We start from the raw sequence: 22762 nt of genomic DNA, 5'->3' as shown, positions 1-22762 counted from the left end.
GTTAAACCAAAATAAAAACTTGTAGACACCACAAAGCCAACTCAAAACAAATGGTAAGGCCATAAAACCAGGGGAAAATAAATGGTTAGGCCTTGTAAATACAATGTATTATTTTATAATTATTATTTATTAATTATTATTTTATAATTAATGTAAAAATAATTAATAAAATATATATTTAAAATTATGAAAGTTGTCTATTATAGTTAAATAAAAAATATTTTTAATGTTTTTATAAAAAATTTATTTACTAATTTTAAAAATAATTTTTTTAATATAATATTATAAATAAGTAGAAAGAAAGGCACATTATAGCTTGCCATTTTAAATGGAAGGCAAGTAATAAAGAATATCTTTTATGCTTTATTGCTTAAAAGTAGGGTGTTTATTGAAATAAATTGGAAAGCATGGTATTTTAGATTTTTACATAAAAAATTATTTAAAAAAATCATTTTTTAATCACATATAAAACAAATTTTATGAATAATTATAAAGAATTGATATTGTAAGACTTTTTACACCGATAATGTATAAAAATTATAATATATAAACAAGTTTTTTATTTGCATTTAATGAAATTTAATATAAAGTGTTTGAAAAATTTATTTCTAGTTTGAATATTATTATTAATTTTTAATTAAAAGAAAAAAGTGTCCATTCAATAATTTACATTTTAAATTTACAAAATAGTTCATTCTTCTATTATAAATTCATAAGAGTGGTCATTCAGAAGTGTATCATTTTTCATTCATCTCAAAACAAATTTTGCTTGTTATTTAAAGAGGAAAACTTAAGTCCTAGAGCATAATGGAGCATGGAAGCCACTCCTTTGGCCATGGTCGCTCGACACAATCAAGCTCAGGTAAGTACTTTAAACCACACAATAGAGTTTCTTAAATACATTATATTGGATTCTTAGTTCATTACTCGTGTGTTTGAAACTCATTTGAAAGAAGATTTAGAATTTGAGATTTGATTATGGATCACTTGTTAAACATCTACGAAATGAGAAAACCCTTAATTTTTGTATGAAATTTAGATATAAACAAAAATTTGATTGTTCTTGGCTGTAATAGCTTTGTAACTCATAAAAGTTTAGGCAACATATATACAAATAAATAAGTTTATTAATGAACTATTTTGGCATCATATATGTTTTTAAAATTTAGTCTTGGTCAAGTTATGAGTTACATTTTATGGATTTTTATAAATTTTTCCTTTAAATATTATTAGTATTAACTAAAGATTAAAATACTATTAATAATGATATTATTTAAATTGGATTTTTAGAGGAAATATAATATTTTTTTGACATTGGAACAAAGATATTTTAATGAAAAAGCATAAATTTATTTAGTTATGTATTTCTGTTTTGATTTTATCCCTGTACAAGCAGATAATGAAACCACAAACATTGAAAACGCCAACAACAACATCAACAACAACATTGGTACTGGAATAGAGAATCAACAGTTACAAGGAACAATTGACGAGGAAACACATATGCCCATCAAGAATGTGACAAGAATCATGCAGCGAGCTATTCCCCCAAATAGAAGAATATCTAAGGGTGCCAAGGAGTCAATTCAATTGTGTGTGACTGAATTTATGAACATCGTTACGAGTGAGGCTAATGAGAGATGTAAGGCAGAGAGCCGACAAATCATTAGCGGTGAAGATTTAATATGGGCCATGGATAGGTTGGGCTTTGAGGACTATGTTGGCCCTCTTCTTTTATACCATCAAAAATATCTCAACCACGAGGCTCAACTTGATAGCATGAGGCTCTACAAGGATATGTCAGGTGCTAGTGGCTCAAACATTGGTGGTGCTAATGGCCAAAATTGATATGCAATGCATTTATGGGAATAAGAATATTTTTGAATGATTCTGGTTGTGTCGTGGTTAAAAAATTAGAACTTCCGATTTAATTATTTTGTGGAATTAAAAGTTTCTAGGTTCTTTTTCTTTATGTTTCTTTTGTTTGGAATAATCATTTCATTTTATGTATGGAAAAACTTGAAAAGTATACAATTTTACTCTTGGTCTAGTTTTAATTTTATTCATGTTTTATTCTTGATATAGTCATCAATCTAAATTACTTGTGTTCATTTTTTCCTTGATTTTTGGTTAATATTTTGGTCATAACTTGCTTAAACAACTATTAATATTAAAGCACTAGAAAACCTCACTATTAAAGGACACAATATAAAAAATATCTGACATGTCAAGAAATTGATGCAAATGAGTTAAAGCTTACTTATCACATAAGATACCCAAACACGAGCAAGATAAGTAGCGTGATTGAACCTTTCCATATCTCAAGTGGTGCCCACCGTGGGACAAATGGATTTAGTTTAAAAGTGAGCATCGTGCGTTTCAAATGTAAAATTGAGAATTTTACCCAAGATATAAATTTTGAGCTGTGAAAAGTGAAGATGCAAGACATTTTTAACTTAAGAAAAGTGTATTGAAAGATTGAAGAGTGATGCATTGATGTCTACATACTTAACACAAACAGATAACACTGAGATGGTGGATAAGGCTTCGAGTGCCATTATTTTGTTTCTCGAGGATACATTTCTAAGAGAAGTATCCATGGAGAAGACAGTGACTTCGATGTAGGCAAAAATTGAATCATTGTATATGACCAAAAGTTTGGCTCACAGGTTGTGTCTGAAATAGTAACTCTACTCATTCTGAATGGTATAGATCAAATCCATAGTGGAGAAATTGACTTGATTTTATAAGATTATTAATGATCTTAATAATAATGTGAGGTGAATATTAAAGAGAAGGATAAGGTTCTAATCTTATTGAACTCATTACCTATATCCTTTTAGCACTTTAAAGATACACTTCTTTATGATAAGGAAGGTATTATTACTTTGGAAGAAGTCCAGAAGAAAGTGTAATCCAAATAATTTTTAAAGGTGAAGGATTTTAAGATTGACGATACAAGTAAAGGCTTTACTCTTGTTGAACTCATTGCCCATATCCTTTAAGCACCCTAAGAATGACACTTGTTGTGAAATTAAAAGATTCGATCACACTAAGATATTTGATGTGTGGGAACAAAGGAATATGAAAGCCAAATTAAAAGGGCTTTCACCAAAAATAACTATGTGTACAATAATTCAACAACGTAACAAGACAAAAGAAGATAAAGGACAAGAAACACAAGAACTTGTTTATCTAATTTGATCAAATGATCTACTTTGAAGGAGAGAGAAGCTCTATGATTCACTATATTTCCAAGAATATTTACAAAATATTATAAATGAGTTACAAGAAAATAGTCACGTAAGCTCCCAAGAACAAACCCTATTTTTTATCCAAGTCTTTGCCAATCTCTCAAACACTCTATATATGAATCACATAAGCTCAATATGTTTAGAAGTGTTTCTCAATCCCCTTAGATACCCCCAAAAGTTTCCTTAAACTCTTGTATCTCTAATTTTTCCATAACTAGAATTTTCACATCTTTCCTCTATCTTTAGTTGTACATTTATAAAGATTGTTAAAACAAGAATGGTCGAGATACATATTTATAGCTACTGAAATCTAACTGATCCATTACAAGCTTAAAACATAGCTCATTAAAAAAAATACACAAACCAAAACAATAAACCCTAATACACGCGAAGCAAAAAAAATCAAAACCGAGCTCAGACAGACCGAACCGTCCTCCGGATCTGGACCCACTACTATGTTATCGCGACTGACTGTCGCCCTTGCTCCATTGCCAATATACATTCTCACTGACTCCACCTCTACTTCAATGTGCGCCCTAATTTATAACTTTGGTTTTTTTTGACCTCTTTAATAATAGATAAGAATTATCGGTACAACACTTTCCATGGTTATAAATACTACGAGTTCCATAAATTAGTCATTCATGTAGCGTGAAGCAAAAAAATGATATGTCATAATAATTTAACAACCATATTATCATTCTTGGTTAGCCCTCAAATTTTCTCAAATTTTCAAAGTCAGAGAAGTCACATGGTAAGATACCATAAAACCTCATTTTCAAAATAGTGTTGACCCCTAACTTAGTGATCCTAACAACACAAAGCTATAATTTCACATTTTTTCTTAGGGAGAGGATTGGACCAAGAGAACGACCAAACTTCTATAAATTCTAGTGCAATTTCTCTCAACTCTCTACCTCGAGTCATTTATTTCCAGTTGCATTTCTTTCCTTCCATTTTGCGTTACTATATCTCTTGTGTTTATCTATAATAACACATATTGTTGTTTTTATTAGTAATTAGTCTTAAAGTAATTGTGAATTTTTAATAACACAACTCACCCTCTCTTATTGTGCTAGGATTCACTAGTTTAACATCACTGACTCCACAAGTACTAGTATATCATTTTCTACCCTTAGTCTGCTTTCCCTTGGATTGGACTCCCTAAGGTTTATGAAACCTTCAAGACTTTTGCTTGTTCTTAAAAACAGACGTCCTTAGAACTCCTACAAAATGGTACTAACATATGGTTGGTTGATGAAAATCCCGATATTTGTTGGAAGCATTTTATGAGTTCTTTTGTTTTTTTTTTCTTTCCAATTTCTCTTTCTAAAATGTGGTTTGGTATGAATAAATAGTAAGACAATTGCACTGCTTTTATTCTTAAATTTCTTTTTTTCAAGAACACTCTTGGTAATAAGGTCGTTCACTCTTCAATATTAAAGTTACTTTGTCTCCTAGGGTTTGTTTTATATTTTGTTGCTTGTCAATTTAGTATGTTGGTTTATTTGTCGTAATTAAGTATCCCCACATAGTTGCGGATTCCAGGGTTGAATTCTAAACCATTTTTACGCATGCATAAATCGAACCATTTGCTTAAAGCCAACACAATATATTTCTAGTAAATTAGTCAGATGTTTGGATAAAGAAACACATGAAAATATGATTCAAATCGTGTCAAGTCTCGATTCAAATCAACACTTCATTTTTATTAAAACTTAAACTTTTAGAAGTGTGACTCAAATTAGAAAATTAGTTGGCTCGAATCAAACCGAATATAAACAAAAAATAAATCTTACTTCTAATTATTTAATTCTGAAAAACATAATTTTATTTTTGTGAGTTTAATTCAAATCAAATATAATTCTCAAATATTATCACTATTTACTATTATTGTACATATTTCCATACACATATAATCTATTAGAATATTTTAAAAAATTAGAATATTTTAAAAAGTTATTACATTGAGTGAATATCCATCTATATAATGGATCTTAACAAATCAATAGATTATTTTTCTTCATTCCCCAAACTCAAATCTATTCATTTTATTTGTACCTCTCTTGTTTGATTTCTTACCAATAATTTTTAGATATATACTCCCTCCGTTTTTTATTATAAGTCGTTTTGGGAAAAAAAATTGTATTTTAATATAAGTCACTTTACAATTCCAATGAATAATTAATGCTATTTTTCCTATTATATCCTTAAATATTTACTATTCTCTCTCCTTTCAATTATATAAATTTATCTTCCACATGTCATTAATGAAGGATAATTTTGTAAAAACCTTCATAATTTCTTATTTTCATACAACAATTATTATTTTTCTTAATCTGTGTGAAAAGTCTAAAACGACTTATAATAAAAAACGGAGGGAGTATTAGTCAAAATTTTTAGTGAAGAATTAATGACAACAATTAATATTTCTGAGTTTTGCAATTTCCCAATTTAAAAATAGCATTTATTTCGAAGTCATTAATAAGAGCACGCTTACCTGCAGCGAAAAAAGTAATAGTTCATACAAAACTACTTGACCCCGTCAGCGAGTATTATAACCGCTTCAACTCCAAAGTCATGGTTGTTTCCACCACTCTCCTCCACCTTCTTTCTTGATCCAATCTACCCCAACCTCCTCTCTCTCTCTCTCATCCATGTTTTCTCCATTTTTGATTTTTCTCGGTTCATTCTTTGCGTAGTTGACTACGCATTCTGTTCCGTTAGAAACTGGTTTTACTTGATCGGAGATGAGAGGTCCCACTCCGAGTGCGGTTGAGCCGCGTCACCGACTGTCAACATTCAGGTAGCTTATGTTGATGCAAAACGAACAGATGAACCCTGATTTGAGTTTTGATTTGTTGGTTTAGTTTTTATCTTAGTTGAAATTCCTTTGAATTTCTTGTTATGGTTAATATTAGTTACCTGATTTTGTGTTTATTGTTCAGAATCACTATCATATTCATTGATAAATGAGTAGTTGCAGTTTAGTAGAGTGAGTGGAGCTGAAAGCTTAACGAGAGTTGTAGTATTTATCTTTGGATTGTTCTCTGAAACCCTAAGTATTTCACAGTCAAATAACTAGAATGGTATTCACATTGTGGTGGGAGACCTGTGAAGCACTGACACCAGTAATAATTTGAAAAAAATGTATAAATTAAATCTTACAAGTGCCGGTGTGGTTTTGGACACCCGCACTGACACATATACCCTTTTTCAGAGGTGTCAGTGCTACAGAGTGGGAGACACATTTTTGCGGGAGACGCTGACATGATTGACTGAAGTGATGAATCCTTATTGGTTTTTTTATATTTTATTTTTATCTCCTATGCAATTTCGTATTTGATTCTTGTCAAAATTTACAATAGAAAACTCCTTTCATGGTATGAGTTTCTATTTAAGAAATTGTGGGGGAAGCTGCCCTCAATTTCCCGGCCTTAGATTGGTCCCTAATTGGCTAGACTATTTGATCAATCGTTTGTGTTGTTGTGTGTATTTATTTGTTTGTTTACTTTAGAGCTAGTTTTGTTGTTTAACATTTATGTAATTGTTTTGTGGTTTATGCTAAGGGAAATGCTACCTGTCATGAAAAACGTTATCACGATAACATCACGATGCTGATGCTGCTTTATTAATACCCTCCCTACTTTTATTAGAGATATCCATGTATTTCATTAAAAGCCAATATCTAATCGTTAAAAACTGTTCGTGATGGATTATGTCGCGAGAAATAGCACCGCTCTTAAGCTAAACTCTTTATTAGATATGTCATATGTGAGCTATTTACGAACCGATAATTAGCTATAGAGAATCTCAAAATCATTTATAGTATTCGAGATGCTAAATGCTTATCATTGTCTGTCTTAATTTATTTGTGTAATTTGCATTTGTATTATTTTGTTTGTAATCTAATGCTATAACTACTATTATTATTCATATTTGGCACTTTGTTGCAAGTGCAAATCAACTAATCTTCAGCTTGAAAGGAGGTTGTTTGATTGAATGTATCTTGAGATTGATCTGATAAGTAAGAGTAAGTGTGGCAAATACAATACCTTGCTTGCAAATGGTGCTATGCTAGGTAGGATGCAAGAACAAACCTGTTAAATATATTCATAGATATTCTTACATCAACCATTGTCAATTGATTTTTGGTTCAATTATATATTTGGAGAGGATGAGATTCTGAATCAATTGTCCAAGAAAGTAAGGTTTCAAGGGGATATGGGCACTGTTGTCTAATTATTTAGAACTTTGTTTTCTTTTTTACATCTGCTTCCTCTGTTGCTATTTGGTCTATCTCATTAATATAAAGTATTGATTCTTTTTCCTCATCTCTTATGGATACAGTGAAGATACTAACAAAAGAAGGTCTCAAAGAAATAAGGATTTTAAAGATGTTGAGAAAGCATCACATGTTTCCTTCCAAGATAGGGCGATAAATTGCAAGCCGAATTGGAAATTTGTTCTGGTTGTTATTATATTGGGAACCTTGCTTACAATTTTCCATCCTCCAGCTGTTTATAATACTGATCACATCTCAAACTCTATATCACGGTATGCCTATGCATTCTTCTTACCATGCTTTTACATTCTATTGCACCATCTTAAGTCTTAGTTCTTTCATGCCATTGTATTAGTTTCGTTTCTAAATTTGGTCCATTCTTAAAACATGTAGTTTGCTCACGGATTCTTTCATCCCTTTAAAGCATAGAGCATTAATTTACAGTAGTTAGGATATATCTGTCTTCCTACTTACAACTCTTCAAAGTTCAAAGCATGCATCCTTGTGAGTTTATTTCTTGTCACCTCACTTTGTAATACAGTAACAAGGTTGTCAAATATTGCGGCTATAGCATAGCGGAAGTTGAACAAATCATTATTACAAAGTGTTGCGATCTATAGTGGAGCAATAGATTTGTAGCGGCACGCAATTTGAGCAAATAGCTGCGATCCACTATTGACAACGCTGAATGACAATTCATTTGTCCAAATAGTAAATAGTGATTTTTATTTATTTTCTTCTCTTTGCATCTTATTATGTTTTTTTTATTTTTTTGTGTTGGCAGGTCAACAATTGTAAACAACAGGAATGGAGAGTTCGGTGGAACTGATCCCCGTTATGTATCATTTCTAAATATCGACTGGAACCAAATTACTAATGTTCTTGAAAATTTGAAGGATAAGGAGACATATCAGGGCGTTGGCTTACTAAACTTCAATGACAGTGAGATTGACCACTGGAAGCAGCTGGTACCAGAAAGCGAGCATGTAGTCCTTCACCTGAACTATGCTTCAAATAACATCACTTGGGAAGACTTGTATCCTGAATGGATAGATGAAGAAGAAGAATACGAGTTTCCTACTTGTCCATCACTACCTAGGATTCAGGTACCAGGAAAACCACGGCTTGATCTTATTGCTGTTAAGCTTCCTTGCGACAAGTCAGGGCGCTGGTCAAGAGATGTAGCTCGTTTGCATCTGCAGATTGAAGCAGCAAGACTTGCTGCTACTTCCAAAGGGCTTCGTCCAGTTCGTGTGCTTTTTGTGACTGATTGTTTCCCAACTCCAAATCTATTCACTTGCAAGGATATTATAAAGCGTGAAGGGAATGTCTGGCTTTATGAACCCAACTTGCATAAACTCAGAGAGAAGCTGCAGTTACCAATTGGTTCATGTGAACTATCAGTTCCATTCAAGGCTAAAGGTCAGATTCTGATGACATTTTTTTTTTTTACTTTCATGCTTGGTTTACTCAGTGTCCTTATTCTTTTAGCACTTCAATGTTAATGAACACAATAGATACTAGTCAAGGTGTCCATTGAGTACCGGAACTGAATATTGAAGAAAACAAAGTATTATTGGTGAGTGTTTTCCCGACTCATGTTGCTAATTCAAGAGATCAGGACCTTACCTCCCATATTTTTAAAATCCTACAAGCCGAACACTTTTCCCGACTCGGAGATGTTGCTAATTCAAGAGATCAGGACTCTACCTCCCATATTTTTAAAAGTCCTACAAGCCGAACACTTTTCCTTTCTGGTTTTTTTACATCGTACATCCTACATATCTAACTTCCTCAACGAACTGATTATTTAGTGCTTATTTCAGAGAAAGCATGAACTTAAAATTTAATTGCGGATTCATTCCCATTGTCTGGTATATTTAAGTATAAAAACATGTCTTAGGTTATACTAGTACATTTTAATCTTGATGTATTCCAAAAAACCAATATAGGGCTTTTGAAAGTGTACTATTTCACTCCCTTTGAATATATTTATCAGAGACTAACCGTCTTACATTTGACAGAAAATTTTCACTCCGAAAGGGCACACCGAGAAGCTTATGCAACAATCCTGCACTCTGCACATATATATGTTTGTGGAGCTATTACTGCTGCTCAAAGTATTCGAATGTCTGGTTCAGCACGTGATCTCGTGATTCTTGTTGACGAAACAATCACTGATTATCATAGGGGTGGTTTGGAACAAGCTGGATGGAAGATTCATACTATTAAAAGAATCAGGAATCCGAAAGCAGAACCAGAGGCATATAATGAGTGGAACTACAGCAAATTTCGTCTCTGGCAGTTAACTGATTACGACAAAATCATTTTCATTGATGCCGACCTTCTTATACTCAGAAATATTGATTTCCTTTTTGAGATGCCTGAAATATCAGCCATAGGAAACAATGCTACACTGTTCAACTCAGGTGTAATGGTGGTTGAACCGTCGAACTGTACATTTCAACTACTAATGGATCACATCAATGAGATTGTGTCCTACAACGGCGGGGACCAGGGCTATCTTAATGAAATTTTCACATGGTGGCATCGTATTCCGAAACACATGAACTTCTTGAAGCACGTCTGGGAAGGCGATGAAGAAGAGAAAAAGGCGACAAAAACTCGTCTCTTTGGAGCTGATCCACCAACCCTCTATGTCATCCACTATCTAGGTAATAAACCATGGCTTTGTTTCCGTGACTACGACTGCAACTGGAACGTGGACATTCTGCAGGAGTTTGCGAGCAATGTAGCTCATGCAAGGTGGTGGAAGCTTCATGACGCAATGCCAGAAAACTTGCAGAAGTTCTGTTTGCTTAGGTCCAAGCAGAAGGCGGCATTGGAGTGGGATCGTAGACAAGCCGAGAAAGGTAACTACAGCAATGGTCACTGGAAAATCAAGATTAAAGACCCGCGATTGAAAACGTGCTTCGAGGATTTCTGCTTCTGGGAGAGTATGTTATGGCATTGGGGTGAAAAGAATTGGACAGATAACTCTACTGTTAACATTTCGCCACCTGCTGTCAAAACCAAATCTCTATCTTCTTTATGAGCTTAATTTCTCTTCATACTTCGAATATAATGTTTGCACAGTGTGATTTGATTTCTTTCTATAGTCTTATACTGTAAACAAAATATGATTGCTATATTACACTTGGGCCAATATTATGTTGCAGCTAGTCATTATTCTTTTTTAAAGATTTATAAAATACAGTTATGTGCAAATGAATACACTTTTTGTTTTCAATTTTTGTTACTAATCATTGAGTTTTCTAAGAAGTATGAATATAGAATTTGACATCGACAACCTTGTTTTTATACATCGTACAGAATACACAGTTTTCCAACGTCACATACAGCAAAGATCGAGATCCTACCAATTTTTTATATAAAAACACAACAGATCAGCAAGTACTACGAAGCAAAAATAAGTTAATTCTAAAAAAATAAGAACAAGCAATAGAAGTAAAATAAGCTAAGAAAGTCCAATGAGAAGTGTTTTCCACTTCAAACAATCTTTGAGAAACTTTGCACGAAAGTACCAACAATTTTTTTCTTATAAAGCCACACTTCAAGTCAATAGTACACTCAAATCACAAGATATTCAAAACAAACATCAACTTTTTATAACATCATCAAATATTGTACAAAAGAACCAAAATGGCCTCTATTCAACCCAACTTCTATTTTCCTTACCCTCTCAACCCTCCACCTTCACCTTTCCACCCTTTTAACCCTCCACCATCTCATTCCTTCAAATCTCCACCACCATCACCACTATCACCACCATCTCATTCATTTCCTCCACCTCCTCCACACGGACACCCTCCACCACCGTCATCTCATCCATTTTCCCCTCCACCACCACAAGTCCGCCCACCACCGTCTCATCCATTTTCCCCTCCACCACCACACGCCCACCCACCGCCGTCTCCACATCACCCAATTTCCCCTCCTCTACCACCACACATCCGCGCACCCCCACCACCATTTCCACCTTCTCCCTCTCCATACCACCCTACCGTCATTATCATTGTGATCATCGCATCTGGTGGGATTGCCTTGCTTTCAATGCTCGCCTTTGCATTATTTTGCTGCATCCAAAAGAGGAAGAAGAAAACACAAGAAACCGATATGGTTCACATCGATGAACATAAAAAGGTTACAGAAACAATTGTTCCTGGTCCTTTTGGAAAACCAACAGTGGTGATTTCAGTCGAAGATGATGTTCATGTTGATGAAGTAATCAAGAAGAATGAAGCAGTTGGTCATGGTTTACATGCTGAAGCATCTAAAGCTGAATCAAGTCAAGACAATGCTACTACTAGTAGTAATGAAAGTGCAACAACTACTACTTCTCCTGGTCGTGAACATCATGGTATTTATCCATAAATTAAGAACAAACCTTCATGGGGGAAGTGTTGTGTGTATATTCCCAAAGAGAATTATATATCCTCGTACATGGTATCCAAACAAAGGATACTATTTCACCTAAATTGCTTTCATGAATAAATATATATCATTCATTTTTCTTTTCCATTTTGGTTTAATAAACCATTCATTTGTAAAATCTCCTTCTAACAAAAGTATATTTAATTTGAATTTGAATATATTCGATTATTGCCTCTCATAAGATTTTATTTTTGCTACATTCCTCTTAAGCTAATTTTATACTGTAACTAATTAACAACCTTTGCAGTTACATTGTAACTAATTTTATTTTGGTTTAATATAATTCTTGTTGAGTAGCCACGACTTCTAAAATGTAACACTGTTGAACTCAATAATTAAAATTCTTATGGAATTGTATGAGTTTTCTTTTTTCAAAGAAAGCAAAGCAAAGGTGGAATGCAAACATGATTAAACTAAAAAATTCAAAAGTGAAACGGACAACCGTGCTTCCGCTCCACGTATTGGGGACATCCAAATCTCTAATTTTCTCGAGAACTCTGCAAGAGACCGAAGGAAGATTTTCATGCCCAAATTTAGGGTTGTACCGGGCTCTAAGGGTAATTTCCACGAAGTCCGAGCAGGAAATTTATAATTTGTCTCCCGACTTAACATCGTCTCACGTTCCCTTTTGCGAGACTCATACCGAGACGGCGGCGTCAAGATACCACAAGTTCGTAGTTAATGACGTCTGAATAAGTTCGTAGTTAACGCCGAACGCCAATCCAATATCGGGTGCATCCTGTAATTTCCATTTGATTTACCAGGGCCTCCACCGACCAGACTGCAAAGTAGAGGTCCACTTAAAAATACTCAGAGAAAAGTCTCAGGCCTCAGTCACAAGGAAATCGGTCAGTATCAGCATCTGAAAACCAGTCAGCATTCTCGTTCCAAAAGAAAGACTGAACATGCTTATTAAAGAGGACAGATATCTATTTGGGGTGGATACCCCCTCCGTAACAGGAGGATGCATAACACCCCAAAATCCCAGGGAGGGACGGATACCAAGATTCTGGCACCCCATTTAAATAATGAAGTGCTTCAAAGCGCAAAGCACATTCAACTCGAATCATAGAGGAGACAACTATAACTAAAGACTTAGGATTCAGTCTGGTCACTTCGAGGTCGCCGATGAAAGTTATCCACCTTGTCATTTCATTATTTATTTGTAACAAATTCAATTCATTATTAACATCAATATATATATATATATATATATATATATATATATATATATATATATATATCCTTTTTTCTGTTGTGTGTTTCTTTGTCGCTCTTCCTACTAGAAGGTCTGGAATGGGAGAACCATGACAAAGTGAACGAATACTTAAAACAACTCTGCGATTCTAATATGTACTTAACACACATCGCGATTCCGATACAACCTAAGTGTATTCTAAACTCGTTGTGTTTTCAATATAGACTTAACGCATTTTTGCGAATCTGATACGGCTTAAAGCACACTATGCGCCCGGTTGTGTATTAAATACGAACTTAATACATTTTTACGATTCCGACACAGCTTAAACACATATCAGATGCAACTGTGTATCCGATCAAGCGCACACCTCACTTCCAAGGCTTATTAAACGCACTTCTACGTAGCTGGCGCACCCCCTCAGATTTAGCCAATCCAAGGGCATACATGGTGGAGCCTAGAGACGTCCACCTCGATCCGAGCCAAACCCCGGGGGAAAGGACAAGATCCTACCCTTGGCCGGGAAACGGTCCTTTGTGACACGAAGCACAATTCAAAATACGATAACATGGCCTCGACTTTGCTGATTACGGGCATTGTTCGGGAAGCGCAAAAAAATCGTCACGTGCAATGTATGTATATTCAAAGAAATACACAATTACAAAAAATTCTAAAGACAAGATGAACATGGCATCGAGAAAATCATTGGATACTTAAGAAAAATGATCAAATCTGAGATCAAATGAGAGAAATTGATGAATAAATCAACAAGATAATTGTATGAAAAGCAAGACAAGTGAGCGAAGAGACGAAAAGAATAATTGTACTAAGAGGCCCCCTTTATATATGCAAGCAAATAAGAAAGTCTACAGCTAAAAGTATAGGGAAGTTCAAAAGATAAAATCTACGGTTATAATTAACCTCGATATCACAAAGACACTTGATTGCTCTAAGTAGCGTCACCATTCTCTACTCTAGGGACCTAGAGCCACATGTCAGGTTGGCGTGACGAAACGTTTCAGTGATGAGATAAATATTCAATGTGCATGTTTCCACTCACCAGAATATTCTGCTATCTCGTTTCCTTAGATTGAAGACCTACCTAAGAAACTTAAGGTGTATATGAAGAACGACCAGAATAATACAATCCTCGTATCACTAGTTATAGCAAGGATTGGAGGGATAATTGTTAAGTACCGGCCAAGGCCAATAGAGCAGACCTAATTATGATGGCCCAACCCAAAGTGTCGTCTCGAAAAGCTAGTCAACAGGTTGAACCTCGTCGAGCAGCCAAACATCTAATGTCGACTACTCATGAATCAGCTAAAATCTAATAAGATAACCCCGACATAACATGTCGGTTTGAATATAAATTGTTTTAACCGTGTATCATATAGAAACACCACTACACCCCATTGCAAATATATTTTGATTCTCACACATATCTTTGACTTCACTAGTTCAACGTTAAAATGTCAACCTTACACATCTACCTCATTCCATCGCAGATGCTCTTTGCCACTTTTCGGAAAAATTCCCTCTCTCCCTATCCGATATATCATCCATCAGTAAGGCTGAATCTTACATTTTATTATTCATTTACCATTTTTATAAAAAAAAAAAATTAAGAAACACATTTTTAAAAGTAAAAGGTCAAATGCACTTTACCACCTTCATTTACTATTTAACTTTGAACATAATTTTTATTTTAATAATTTCATTTAAAAAAATCACAATATTTACTACATATTGTATTAACCAAATATTTGAAAAATACCATAAAATGCCGATATTCCCTCGGGCACACATCATCAAGACAAAACATGCTGATCCGATTTCATTATTTCATATAAAAAAATCTTACAATGTTATCTTATCTATAATTTCTTCCCCTAAAAAAAACTCAAGAAACATAACAAACCAAAAGTCCCATCTCTCATCCACACAAACAAGTACTGTAAAATTACAACCATGCAGCCATCAATTTCCTTTTCTCCTATATTAGACGCAAAGAACATTCTTCTAGCATCATATTCTCCACTTCCACTATCCAAATGTTGTGTCAAGATGAGTTCTTAACTTTGTGTCGACCCTCAAACTCAATTCATGTTTGATATCACAGTAGCAGTAATCAGGTAAATATAACTGTAAAACCAAACATGGACACTTTAAGTTTCAACTAAAACATTACAAAATTACTTCATTATTGAAAACCCAACTAAACTTGACACCCTGTGGCTTCATCTTCCGTGCCCGCGCATCAGCACGCTCTTGCAGCCTCCTAATCCTCGGCGCTAATCCACAAACATAATCTTGTACCTTTTTACCTTCGCTCGACAGTCCCTCCAACTTCTCCAATCTCCACCGTTCGACTAAAAACTCCAAGATATCAGCATAATCGTTAGCCGTGTAAACGCCAGTGCGTTGTGCTACGGCTGCAAAATGCTCAAATAGCTTAGGATCTTGTCCATCATACATAAGGTGTGCAGGCATTGTGATCTTTTTCTCCATCATATCACCAATGGCTACCATTGCTCCTGAGGGGTCAACTTCAAGAAGCTTCTCCACAATTTTTGAGTATGCATTCTCGTGACGCTTCTCGTCCGCTGCGATGGTACCACATATGCGCGCAAGCACTGGATCGCCTCCTTCTTTCGCTAAGCGAGCTGTGTTTCCATGTGATACAAATGTGGCTCGCTCTTGGAATGATGTGTATACAAATCCCAAATATGGGTTGTTTTCTGTTCCTGGGTCCTGTGTTCAATACAAACAGAAAATAATGTAAACATTATTTTAAGAGTAACACCTCTAATCTTAAAACTAGAACGGGGCGGGTACAAACCCTGCACTCCGGTATTAACTACCAACTTAACTATCAACTGAGCTGGTTTAACATTAGAGACTATAAATATTATGAAAATAGAAGAGAAAAAAAACTTACCATGCCAGCTCCAATAAGATACTGAACAGTTTTCTCAATCTTCTCCATATCAACCCTTCCAGAAAGATACAAGTAAGTCCTAAGCAAATCTCCATGCCTATTTTCTTCAGCAGTCCAAGCCCGTGTCCACACGGCCCACGGGCTTGGACTAGCGCCACTCTCATCACCAACTCCATCAAGACCATTAATCATACTCTGGTAAGTCGGAAGCGCGTCTTCCGTCACCATATCACCAACCAGCACAACAAAATACTCATCCGGAAGCTCTTTGGTTCGATCCCGAAGAGCTTTCACCTTATCGGTGAATTCATTGAACGGTAAAGAAGGATCAGGGAGAAAGCTCTGAGGCTGCCAGCATTGTTCCACGGGCTTTAAGAGTGGTAGTACAGACTCAGAAGCCCAGGTTTCAAGTGACTTGAAAATTTCGAGTTTTTCCGGTGGCATTGAGTGGGTTTTGGATAGTTTTAACGACGGTGATGCGGCGGCGGCGGTGGATTTTGGTGGTGGTAGGAGGTGGCGATGTGTTCGTTGGTTCATGGTTTTTGGAATGTTCCATGTTAAAGGAAGTGTTTTAGTGGAGTGACAAGTTTGAATATGCATGGTTTTGGTGTTTTGTTTTGTGTTGATATGTGTTGTTTGTTAAGGTACAAGTAGAAGTGAAACTAATGAATATTTGTAGGAAAGTTGAATAGTTATTACCCTTCTTCTTAGGACTAATTTACAGAAATGCCATGTTATGTTTATAAATTTAATAAAATGATTGGTTATGCCAAGGTTGAAATTACTAATCAGTAAGTTATTTTGTTATAATTGGGTGTATTTGGTTGGGAAAATAAAGAAATCATAAAGTTTAGGAAAATGATGGTTAGAAAAGAAAGGGTATAATTGTAATTGATGTACTTGTTTGGCATTGGGAAGACCATGTTTCAGTGGTAATAAAAGAAGATTTTGTAAAACAGGGGGTGCTCTGGTTTTGGTGGAGATCAGAGAACTATTGGAGATAGAATAGAACACAGGGTAATAGTGATTCTGTGGATTTTGGTTGCCAGCACATTTATTAATGTTTATTAATTCTTTTTATGTGTTTGGTATGAATATTTTACAATATTTTTTATGGTCACTTTGTTAATTTTGGTAAGATTTTCTTAACTTGATTTAGATCTTTTCATAGCTATTGGAATCATCGAAACTTGTGGATGCTAATACTATATACTAGCATATCATATTTACCTTATTAATACTACTACCGTGTATATATCCTCTTTTCTTGAATAAATAACTTCAGATTTTGAATGAAATTTTATTATTATTTTTATTTAAATTGTTTTAATTTTATTTATCAATATTAATTTAATAATTACACTTGATCTAAATTATATTTGACCCATTTTAATATAAAAGATTTGATTTAAAATTTAAAATTTGGATTAAGTTCAATTATTCAACTGTTTTTTAATAAAATATTGATATGCAGCACAAATCATAGAGAAAAAAATTACTAATGTCGAATACGGTATTTAGTTCTTATTTTTTATAATGCAGTGGTGTGCGTCTAATTACCTCAACCCATATATTATGAGTTATTTATTAAATTAGGAAATACTTTTTTCACTTTAAGCGGTGGAGTTGTATCATATGAAAATTTAAAAATTTCTTTTCAAATCAAGAAAGTGTATTTTAGGCAATATTTTAAAATCCGGATTGATCCGGCCGGTTGAACCAGTTCAACTTTGAATTGTTGTCTAATTCGATTCGGTTTAGACTAATAAACGGTTAGGTCTATAAAATTGGGATAAAATTGCTTCAAGTGCAAAATAATTGTAAAATCGGAACCGATTTTGGTGAACCAGACAGTTCAAAAAACCAAAGATAATTTTTTTATGTTTTACTTCATTTTTTTTTAAATCTAAAAAATTAATTATAGCAAACATAAAATTGTATACATGGAAAATAAAGAATTAAATTGAAGAACACGAGACAATATAAATGTAATAGAAAGAGAAGAAATAATGTAATGTATGTGTACACAGGATAACTGATGTTGGTTTGTAAAGAGATGTGAACAATTATACAGATGAATAACTTATGGCTTTGAGTTAAACAATTAGGACAAATATATACATATTGATCCTTAACTAATTTTATGATTTGTTATTAGGTCTTACATTACATTCTTCTTATTTTGTAAGCTTGTTTATTAGTATCATATTTATTTGAGAATTTTATTTTATAAATTATTATATAAATTAATTTTATTAGGATATTTAATAATATATTTATTTATTTATTTAGTTTAAATTTAATATACGGTTCAATCACGGTTGAACCGATTGAACCATGACCCGCATGTTTTAACGGTTCTTTCTTCGATTCGGTTTTTAAAACATTGATTTTAGGATACATCCATTAACACTAGATCTATGCCTAAACGAGTCACGTGTCTTTTTTTTTCTTCATAAATTAATTTGGAGATACACTTTCGTATTTATTTTATATGCACTCCATCCATTTCTAACTGAGACACTCTCATTTTAACATATTTTATCCAAAAATGCACCTTAGTAACAAAATACGGATATACACTTCTGTATTCACTTTTTAGGTTGTAAAATTTAACATTGTTTTTAGAAATACACCAATGTAGTAGACCATATATTATAACTATACTATCATATTAAAATATTTATAAATTAAATCATACACTTATCTAATAAGATGAGAATGTCATATATAAATGAATTAATCTTGAATCCGTAATACAATCAAAATGACAAATTACAAACGATAATATCATCCTAATCCCTAATCCATAATACAAATACAATACTACTGTCTATATTAGACCCATCTGTTTCTTTATTTCCTCATGTATTGCAATGTCCTCCGTGTCTCAGTAAGAATGACATCAATGGCCTTCCTAAAAGAGCCTTCTAGAAAGTCATCTATGTCTATACACGTGCGCATAAGATCCATAATACGATGAAATGTATGCAACATATCAACGACATGATCTGCCCTAGCCTATTCCTCGTATAATATCTCCTGATGAGCTAGCCTAGGTGGCTCTTGTTGGAATTAAACTCAAATCTTTGAGTAATTCCTTATCGCTACACAATGACAATGAAAGAAACAAGAAAGAAAAATTAGGAAGAAAAGGATTAGGGTTTACGAAAGTTTAAAAGAAAGAAGATGATTTTCTGCAAAGTTTCTCTCTGCCCACAAACTGTGGAAAATATTATTTACTTTACAACTGTAAAATTCTGTGAATGTAAATGTATACAAAATATGGGTTACTCCCTCTATTTATTGTTTTAGGTTGCTTTCTCCCCAAGCCAAAACCCAAAACCACAAAAGTCCAAAATACCTATTTTGGTCTAAGTCAAAATCTTGTGTGAAGCAACCTGCTTCGACTCTTTGTCATCTAATATAACTCGACACAAATTAAACTATTTCGACACAACCTTCCTTCTGTCGAGCAACCTGCTTCGACACAAGAAATTACAATTTAAAACATCACTTAATTCATCGTGTCTAAGATATCTACATTCATCATAACTCTTAGTCTTCCGAAAACTTCGACCTGCACTCCTTTCGTCATGAGGTCTGCAATATGATTCTAAGTTTTGCAGTGTTCCAAGTTCATCTTTCCTCTAGCTACACGCTCTCGAAGATAATGGAACCTAAATTTGATGTGCTTGCTTAGATCATGTGCTATCGGGTTCCTCGCCAGATTGATAGCTGACATGTTGTCGATCTTCATGGTAATTGCTCCATGATCTTCTGTTGTAATCTCTTCAACCATATTCACCATCCATGTCGCTTGACATACACAAAGAGAAGCAACTATGTAGTGATTCTTTTCTCGAACTCCATGAAACTGGTGCACCACATATCATAAACACATAGCCAATTGTGGATTTTCGACTCTCAACATCACAACACCAACTTGAATCGGTCTATCCTACTAACTTGCATTATTTTCCTTTATCAGTTGCAGGAAACAAAATTCCATAGTCGAGAGTTCCTTTCAGATACCTTAGTATCCTCTTTGTCGCTGCTAGATGTGATACCTTTGGCTTCTACATGAATCTACTCACCATACCTACATTGTATACTAGATCAGGCCTTGTGTGACAAAATATCGTAATGAACCAATAAGTCTTCTGTACTAGGTTTAGTTGACATCATCTTCATCTGATTCTTTTGACAGTTGCAGTCTTAGTTTTGCAGGTGTCGAAGTCGAGTTGCATTCTTCCATCTTATTTCTTGACAATTTTGTTTGCATATCTTCTTTGATGCATCATTAACTCTCTACTACTCATGTAAAATTCGATGCCAAGGAAAAATGAAATGTCGCCCAAATTAGACATTTCAAAACTCCATGCTAGGATCACCTTTCAAATCTTCGATCTCTTTCTTGCAGCTACCTGTCATCAACAAGTCATCGACATATAGACATAGTATAAAGCAATTCACTCTTGCTTCTTCTTACATATACTCAATGCTCAGTTGTGCACTTTATAAATTCCTTCTCCCTTAGGAAACTGTCAATCTTCTTATTTCAAGCTCTTGGAGCTTGCTTAAGTCCATACATGGGTTTATGCAGTCTGTAAACTTTTCTCTCTTCACCATGCTTTGTAAACCCAACTGGTTGTGCAACATAGACTTATTCATCTAAGGGGACATTCAACAATGCACATTTAACATCCATCTAACACATGTGCCAATTGTTCATGTTTTCCAGACCAACAACCAACCTAATTATTTAGATCCTGGTAAGAGGTGAAAAAACTTCATCGAAGTCGATTCCTTCCTTCTCTAGTAATACTTTCAAGGAAGAGGAAACAAAGACGTTTTTCAAAAAGTTACTGTAAGTTTGAATGCTTGCAAAAACTTCCAAATATCCAACTAACCAAATTTATAAGTAATGACAACTAAAAAGATCAGACCAACTATAAAAGTAAATCACAAGATCAATGGCTAGATTTCCACTCATGGATACACGCCAACTGAAGTGCACTCAAGTACTCTATAAACTGTGCCATACCCTAGTTGGTGACGTTATCGCACATGCTAGAAAAGGGTGACAAAATGTATCAATGATGGGATTGCATTTAATCCGTCTGTTCCCCACTACATTTTCAAAAATGATTCCAAGTATTTCAAGTCCATTCCGCATCGAATTACATCTCGAAGGTTGGCCAAAATAATTTAGGCTTCCCCTGACTTATTTAGTGCCTAACAAAGCCTTGAGGGAAATTGTTCTGGACCGGCCAAAGGCTCAAATGACTAAGGTCTAATACATCTCAAATCAACTTCCCTCGACCCAAGGTATAAAATTAGTTCACACGCTAAGAACAAGGTACAATTTCTGATCTCCAATTTTTCACTATACTCATCTTGAATCTTGAACTGAATTGAGCATTAGAATGCTAACCATATAGGACCAGCATGCATCACCATAAAAGAGATCAGAGCCACCTTAATAGAACACTAAATATATATTAATGTATATTACAAAATCTAATGCTCAATTTCTACAAATGCATGTGCAGATAAATCAAAGGTGAAAAACATGGATTAAAAAATTTACCAAATGTGAGTTTGATGTTGAGCCCTTCAATTGATTGGATGTTGAGAGTAGAAACTTGGAAGTAAGTTGAGAGAGTTTGAAATTTTGAGAGAGTTTGAGTGTTTCAGAAAGTTTGAGAGTTTGCGATAGTATGTTAGAAATGAGAAATGGGGAGGGTCTGACTTGTTTTTGATTAAAGACTCATCCAGATGTGCATTTCCGTAACTTTTACTAAGATTATTTTTGTATTAATTGTTGATAAAAATCAAGATATGACTCATTTACGAATGAGTTGTGTGTGAATTGGGGTGCGTCCAAAATTACATTGCTATATTTTAGGGATAGTTTCGGTTTTTCACTAGGGTGTGGGAGAAATCCTTAGGGTGGAAAAAATAACCCCCTTATTCAAAAAATTGAAACTTAAGCCATAACAAGCCCAATGTCAATGCCCAAAGACATAACATAAAAGATGCCCAGATGAGCGTATCAGGACAATACAACACAATAATCCATCTATTAGGCCATCTTAGATAATTAACTAGCCAATTAGTAAAGCATCTAGAAATACCGACTTGCACACACCGTTTTGAATTATATGGAACATATTCAAAGCAGACAAGTACTATCACCTATCTCAAAATTACTTACGACATTAAACTCATATTTATTCACTAATGATTGCAAAGATAATTTTAGTAGAAATAACAACTGCAAGGAACATACTAGAGGTCAACTAGTTTATAAACTAAGTACTCGTTCCTTAGGTATGATCACACAATTAATTTGCTTACTTCTAGTACTAATGCCATATGTGGGTTTTAAGAATGTCCATTTATGTGTGTTTTTTTTTGAAAATGTTCAAAAAACAAGAAGGAAAATAAATAGTTTTTTTTTTTTAAAAGCGCATCTAAAAAGGATGCAACTTTTTTAAAAATCTAAAAAACACCCTCTTATTTAAAAAAAACTATCAATATTAATGATGTTTTTCTAAGCAAAGTGTTTAGAAAAATAACATTGTTTTTTTTTTAAAAAAAAATTCTTATAAACAAAAAAGTTA

The 22762-nt window shown here is 34.0% G+C and overlaps 4 protein-coding genes across 4 annotated transcripts; 3 read left to right on the top strand and 1 right to left on the bottom strand.

The window, feature by feature from the left end:
• Positions 1-752: 752 nt before the first annotated feature.
• On the top strand, positions 753-1984 carry LOC131600354 (nuclear transcription factor Y subunit B-1-like). Its single transcript, XM_058872525.1, has 2 exons — positions 753-862; positions 1397-1984. The coding sequence occupies exons 1-2, from the start codon at positions 808-810 to the stop codon at positions 1846-1848; spliced, it is 507 nt and encodes a 168-aa protein (XP_058728508.1). The 5' UTR covers positions 753-807; the 3' UTR covers positions 1849-1984.
• Positions 1985-5752: 3768 nt separating this feature from the next.
• On the top strand, positions 5753-10789 carry LOC131596037 (putative UDP-glucuronate:xylan alpha-glucuronosyltransferase 3). The gene is made up of 4 exons (XM_058868593.1): positions 5753-6060; positions 7605-7811; positions 8324-8961; positions 9564-10789. Exons 1-4 carry the CDS (start codon positions 6005-6007, stop codon positions 10592-10594), a joined length of 1932 nt encoding a protein of 643 aa, XP_058724576.1. The 5' UTR covers positions 5753-6004; the 3' UTR covers positions 10595-10789.
• Positions 10790-11202: 413 nt separating this feature from the next.
• On the top strand, positions 11203-11934 carry LOC131598353 (protein TRACHEARY ELEMENT DIFFERENTIATION-RELATED 7A-like). The gene has a single exon (XM_058870966.1). It carries the CDS (start codon positions 11203-11205, stop codon positions 11932-11934), a length of 732 nt encoding a protein of 243 aa, XP_058726949.1.
• A 3171-nt stretch (positions 11935-15105) lies between these two features.
• LOC131596036 (stearoyl-[acyl-carrier-protein] 9-desaturase 6, chloroplastic-like) lies at positions 15106-16793 on the bottom strand. Its single transcript, XM_058868592.1, has 2 exons — positions 16134-16793; positions 15106-15946 (listed from the first exon to the last, which is right to left on the bottom strand). Exons 1-2 carry the CDS (start codon positions 16731-16733, stop codon positions 15380-15382), a joined length of 1167 nt encoding a protein of 388 aa, XP_058724575.1. The 5' UTR covers positions 16734-16793; the 3' UTR covers positions 15106-15379.
• Between the last annotated feature and the right edge of the window lie 5969 nt (positions 16794-22762).

Source organism: Vicia villosa, linkage group LG4 (genome assembly GCF_029867415.1).
Source record: "Vicia villosa cultivar HV-30 ecotype Madison, WI linkage group LG4, Vvil1.0, whole genome shotgun sequence".
Taxonomy (NCBI): domain Eukaryota; kingdom Viridiplantae; phylum Streptophyta; class Magnoliopsida; order Fabales; family Fabaceae; genus Vicia; species Vicia villosa.
The sequence above is the reverse complement of the archived record's forward strand: the minus strand, read 5'-3'. Positions and strand labels throughout refer to the sequence as shown.

What these genes read in the sequence shown, in the direction of transcription:
- LOC131596037 (XM_058868593.1), top strand. Translation starts at nt 6,005, where the DNA reads ATGAGAGGTCCCACTCCGAGTGCGGTTGAGCCGCGTCACCGACTGTCA. An exon ending in CACCGACTGTCAACATTCAG is followed by an intron (nt 6,061 to 7,604) that starts GTAGCTTATGTT and finishes TTATGGATACAG; the next exon opens with TGAAGATACTAACAAAAGAA. An exon ending in AGTTCCATTCAAGGCTAAAG is followed by an intron (nt 8,962 to 9,563) that starts GTCAGATTCTGA and finishes TACATTTGACAG; the next exon opens with AAAATTTTCACTCCGAAAGG.
- LOC131596036 (XM_058868592.1), bottom strand. Translation starts at nt 16,733, where the DNA reads ATGCATATTCAAACTTGTCACTCCACTAAAACACTTCCTTTAACATGG. An exon ending in ATCTTATTGGAGCTGGCATG is followed by an intron (nt 15,947 to 16,133) that starts GTAAGTTTTTTT and finishes TATTGAACACAG; the next exon opens with GACCCAGGAACAGAAAACAA.
- LOC131600354 (XM_058872525.1), top strand. Translation starts at nt 808, where the DNA reads ATGGAGCATGGAAGCCACTCCTTTGGCCATGGTCGCTCGACACAATCA. An exon ending in CTCGACACAATCAAGCTCAG is followed by an intron (nt 863 to 1,396) that starts GTAAGTACTTTA and finishes CTGTACAAGCAG; the next exon opens with ATAATGAAACCACAAACATT.
- LOC131598353 (XM_058870966.1), top strand. Translation starts at nt 11,203, where the DNA reads ATGGCCTCTATTCAACCCAACTTCTATTTTCCTTACCCTCTCAACCCT.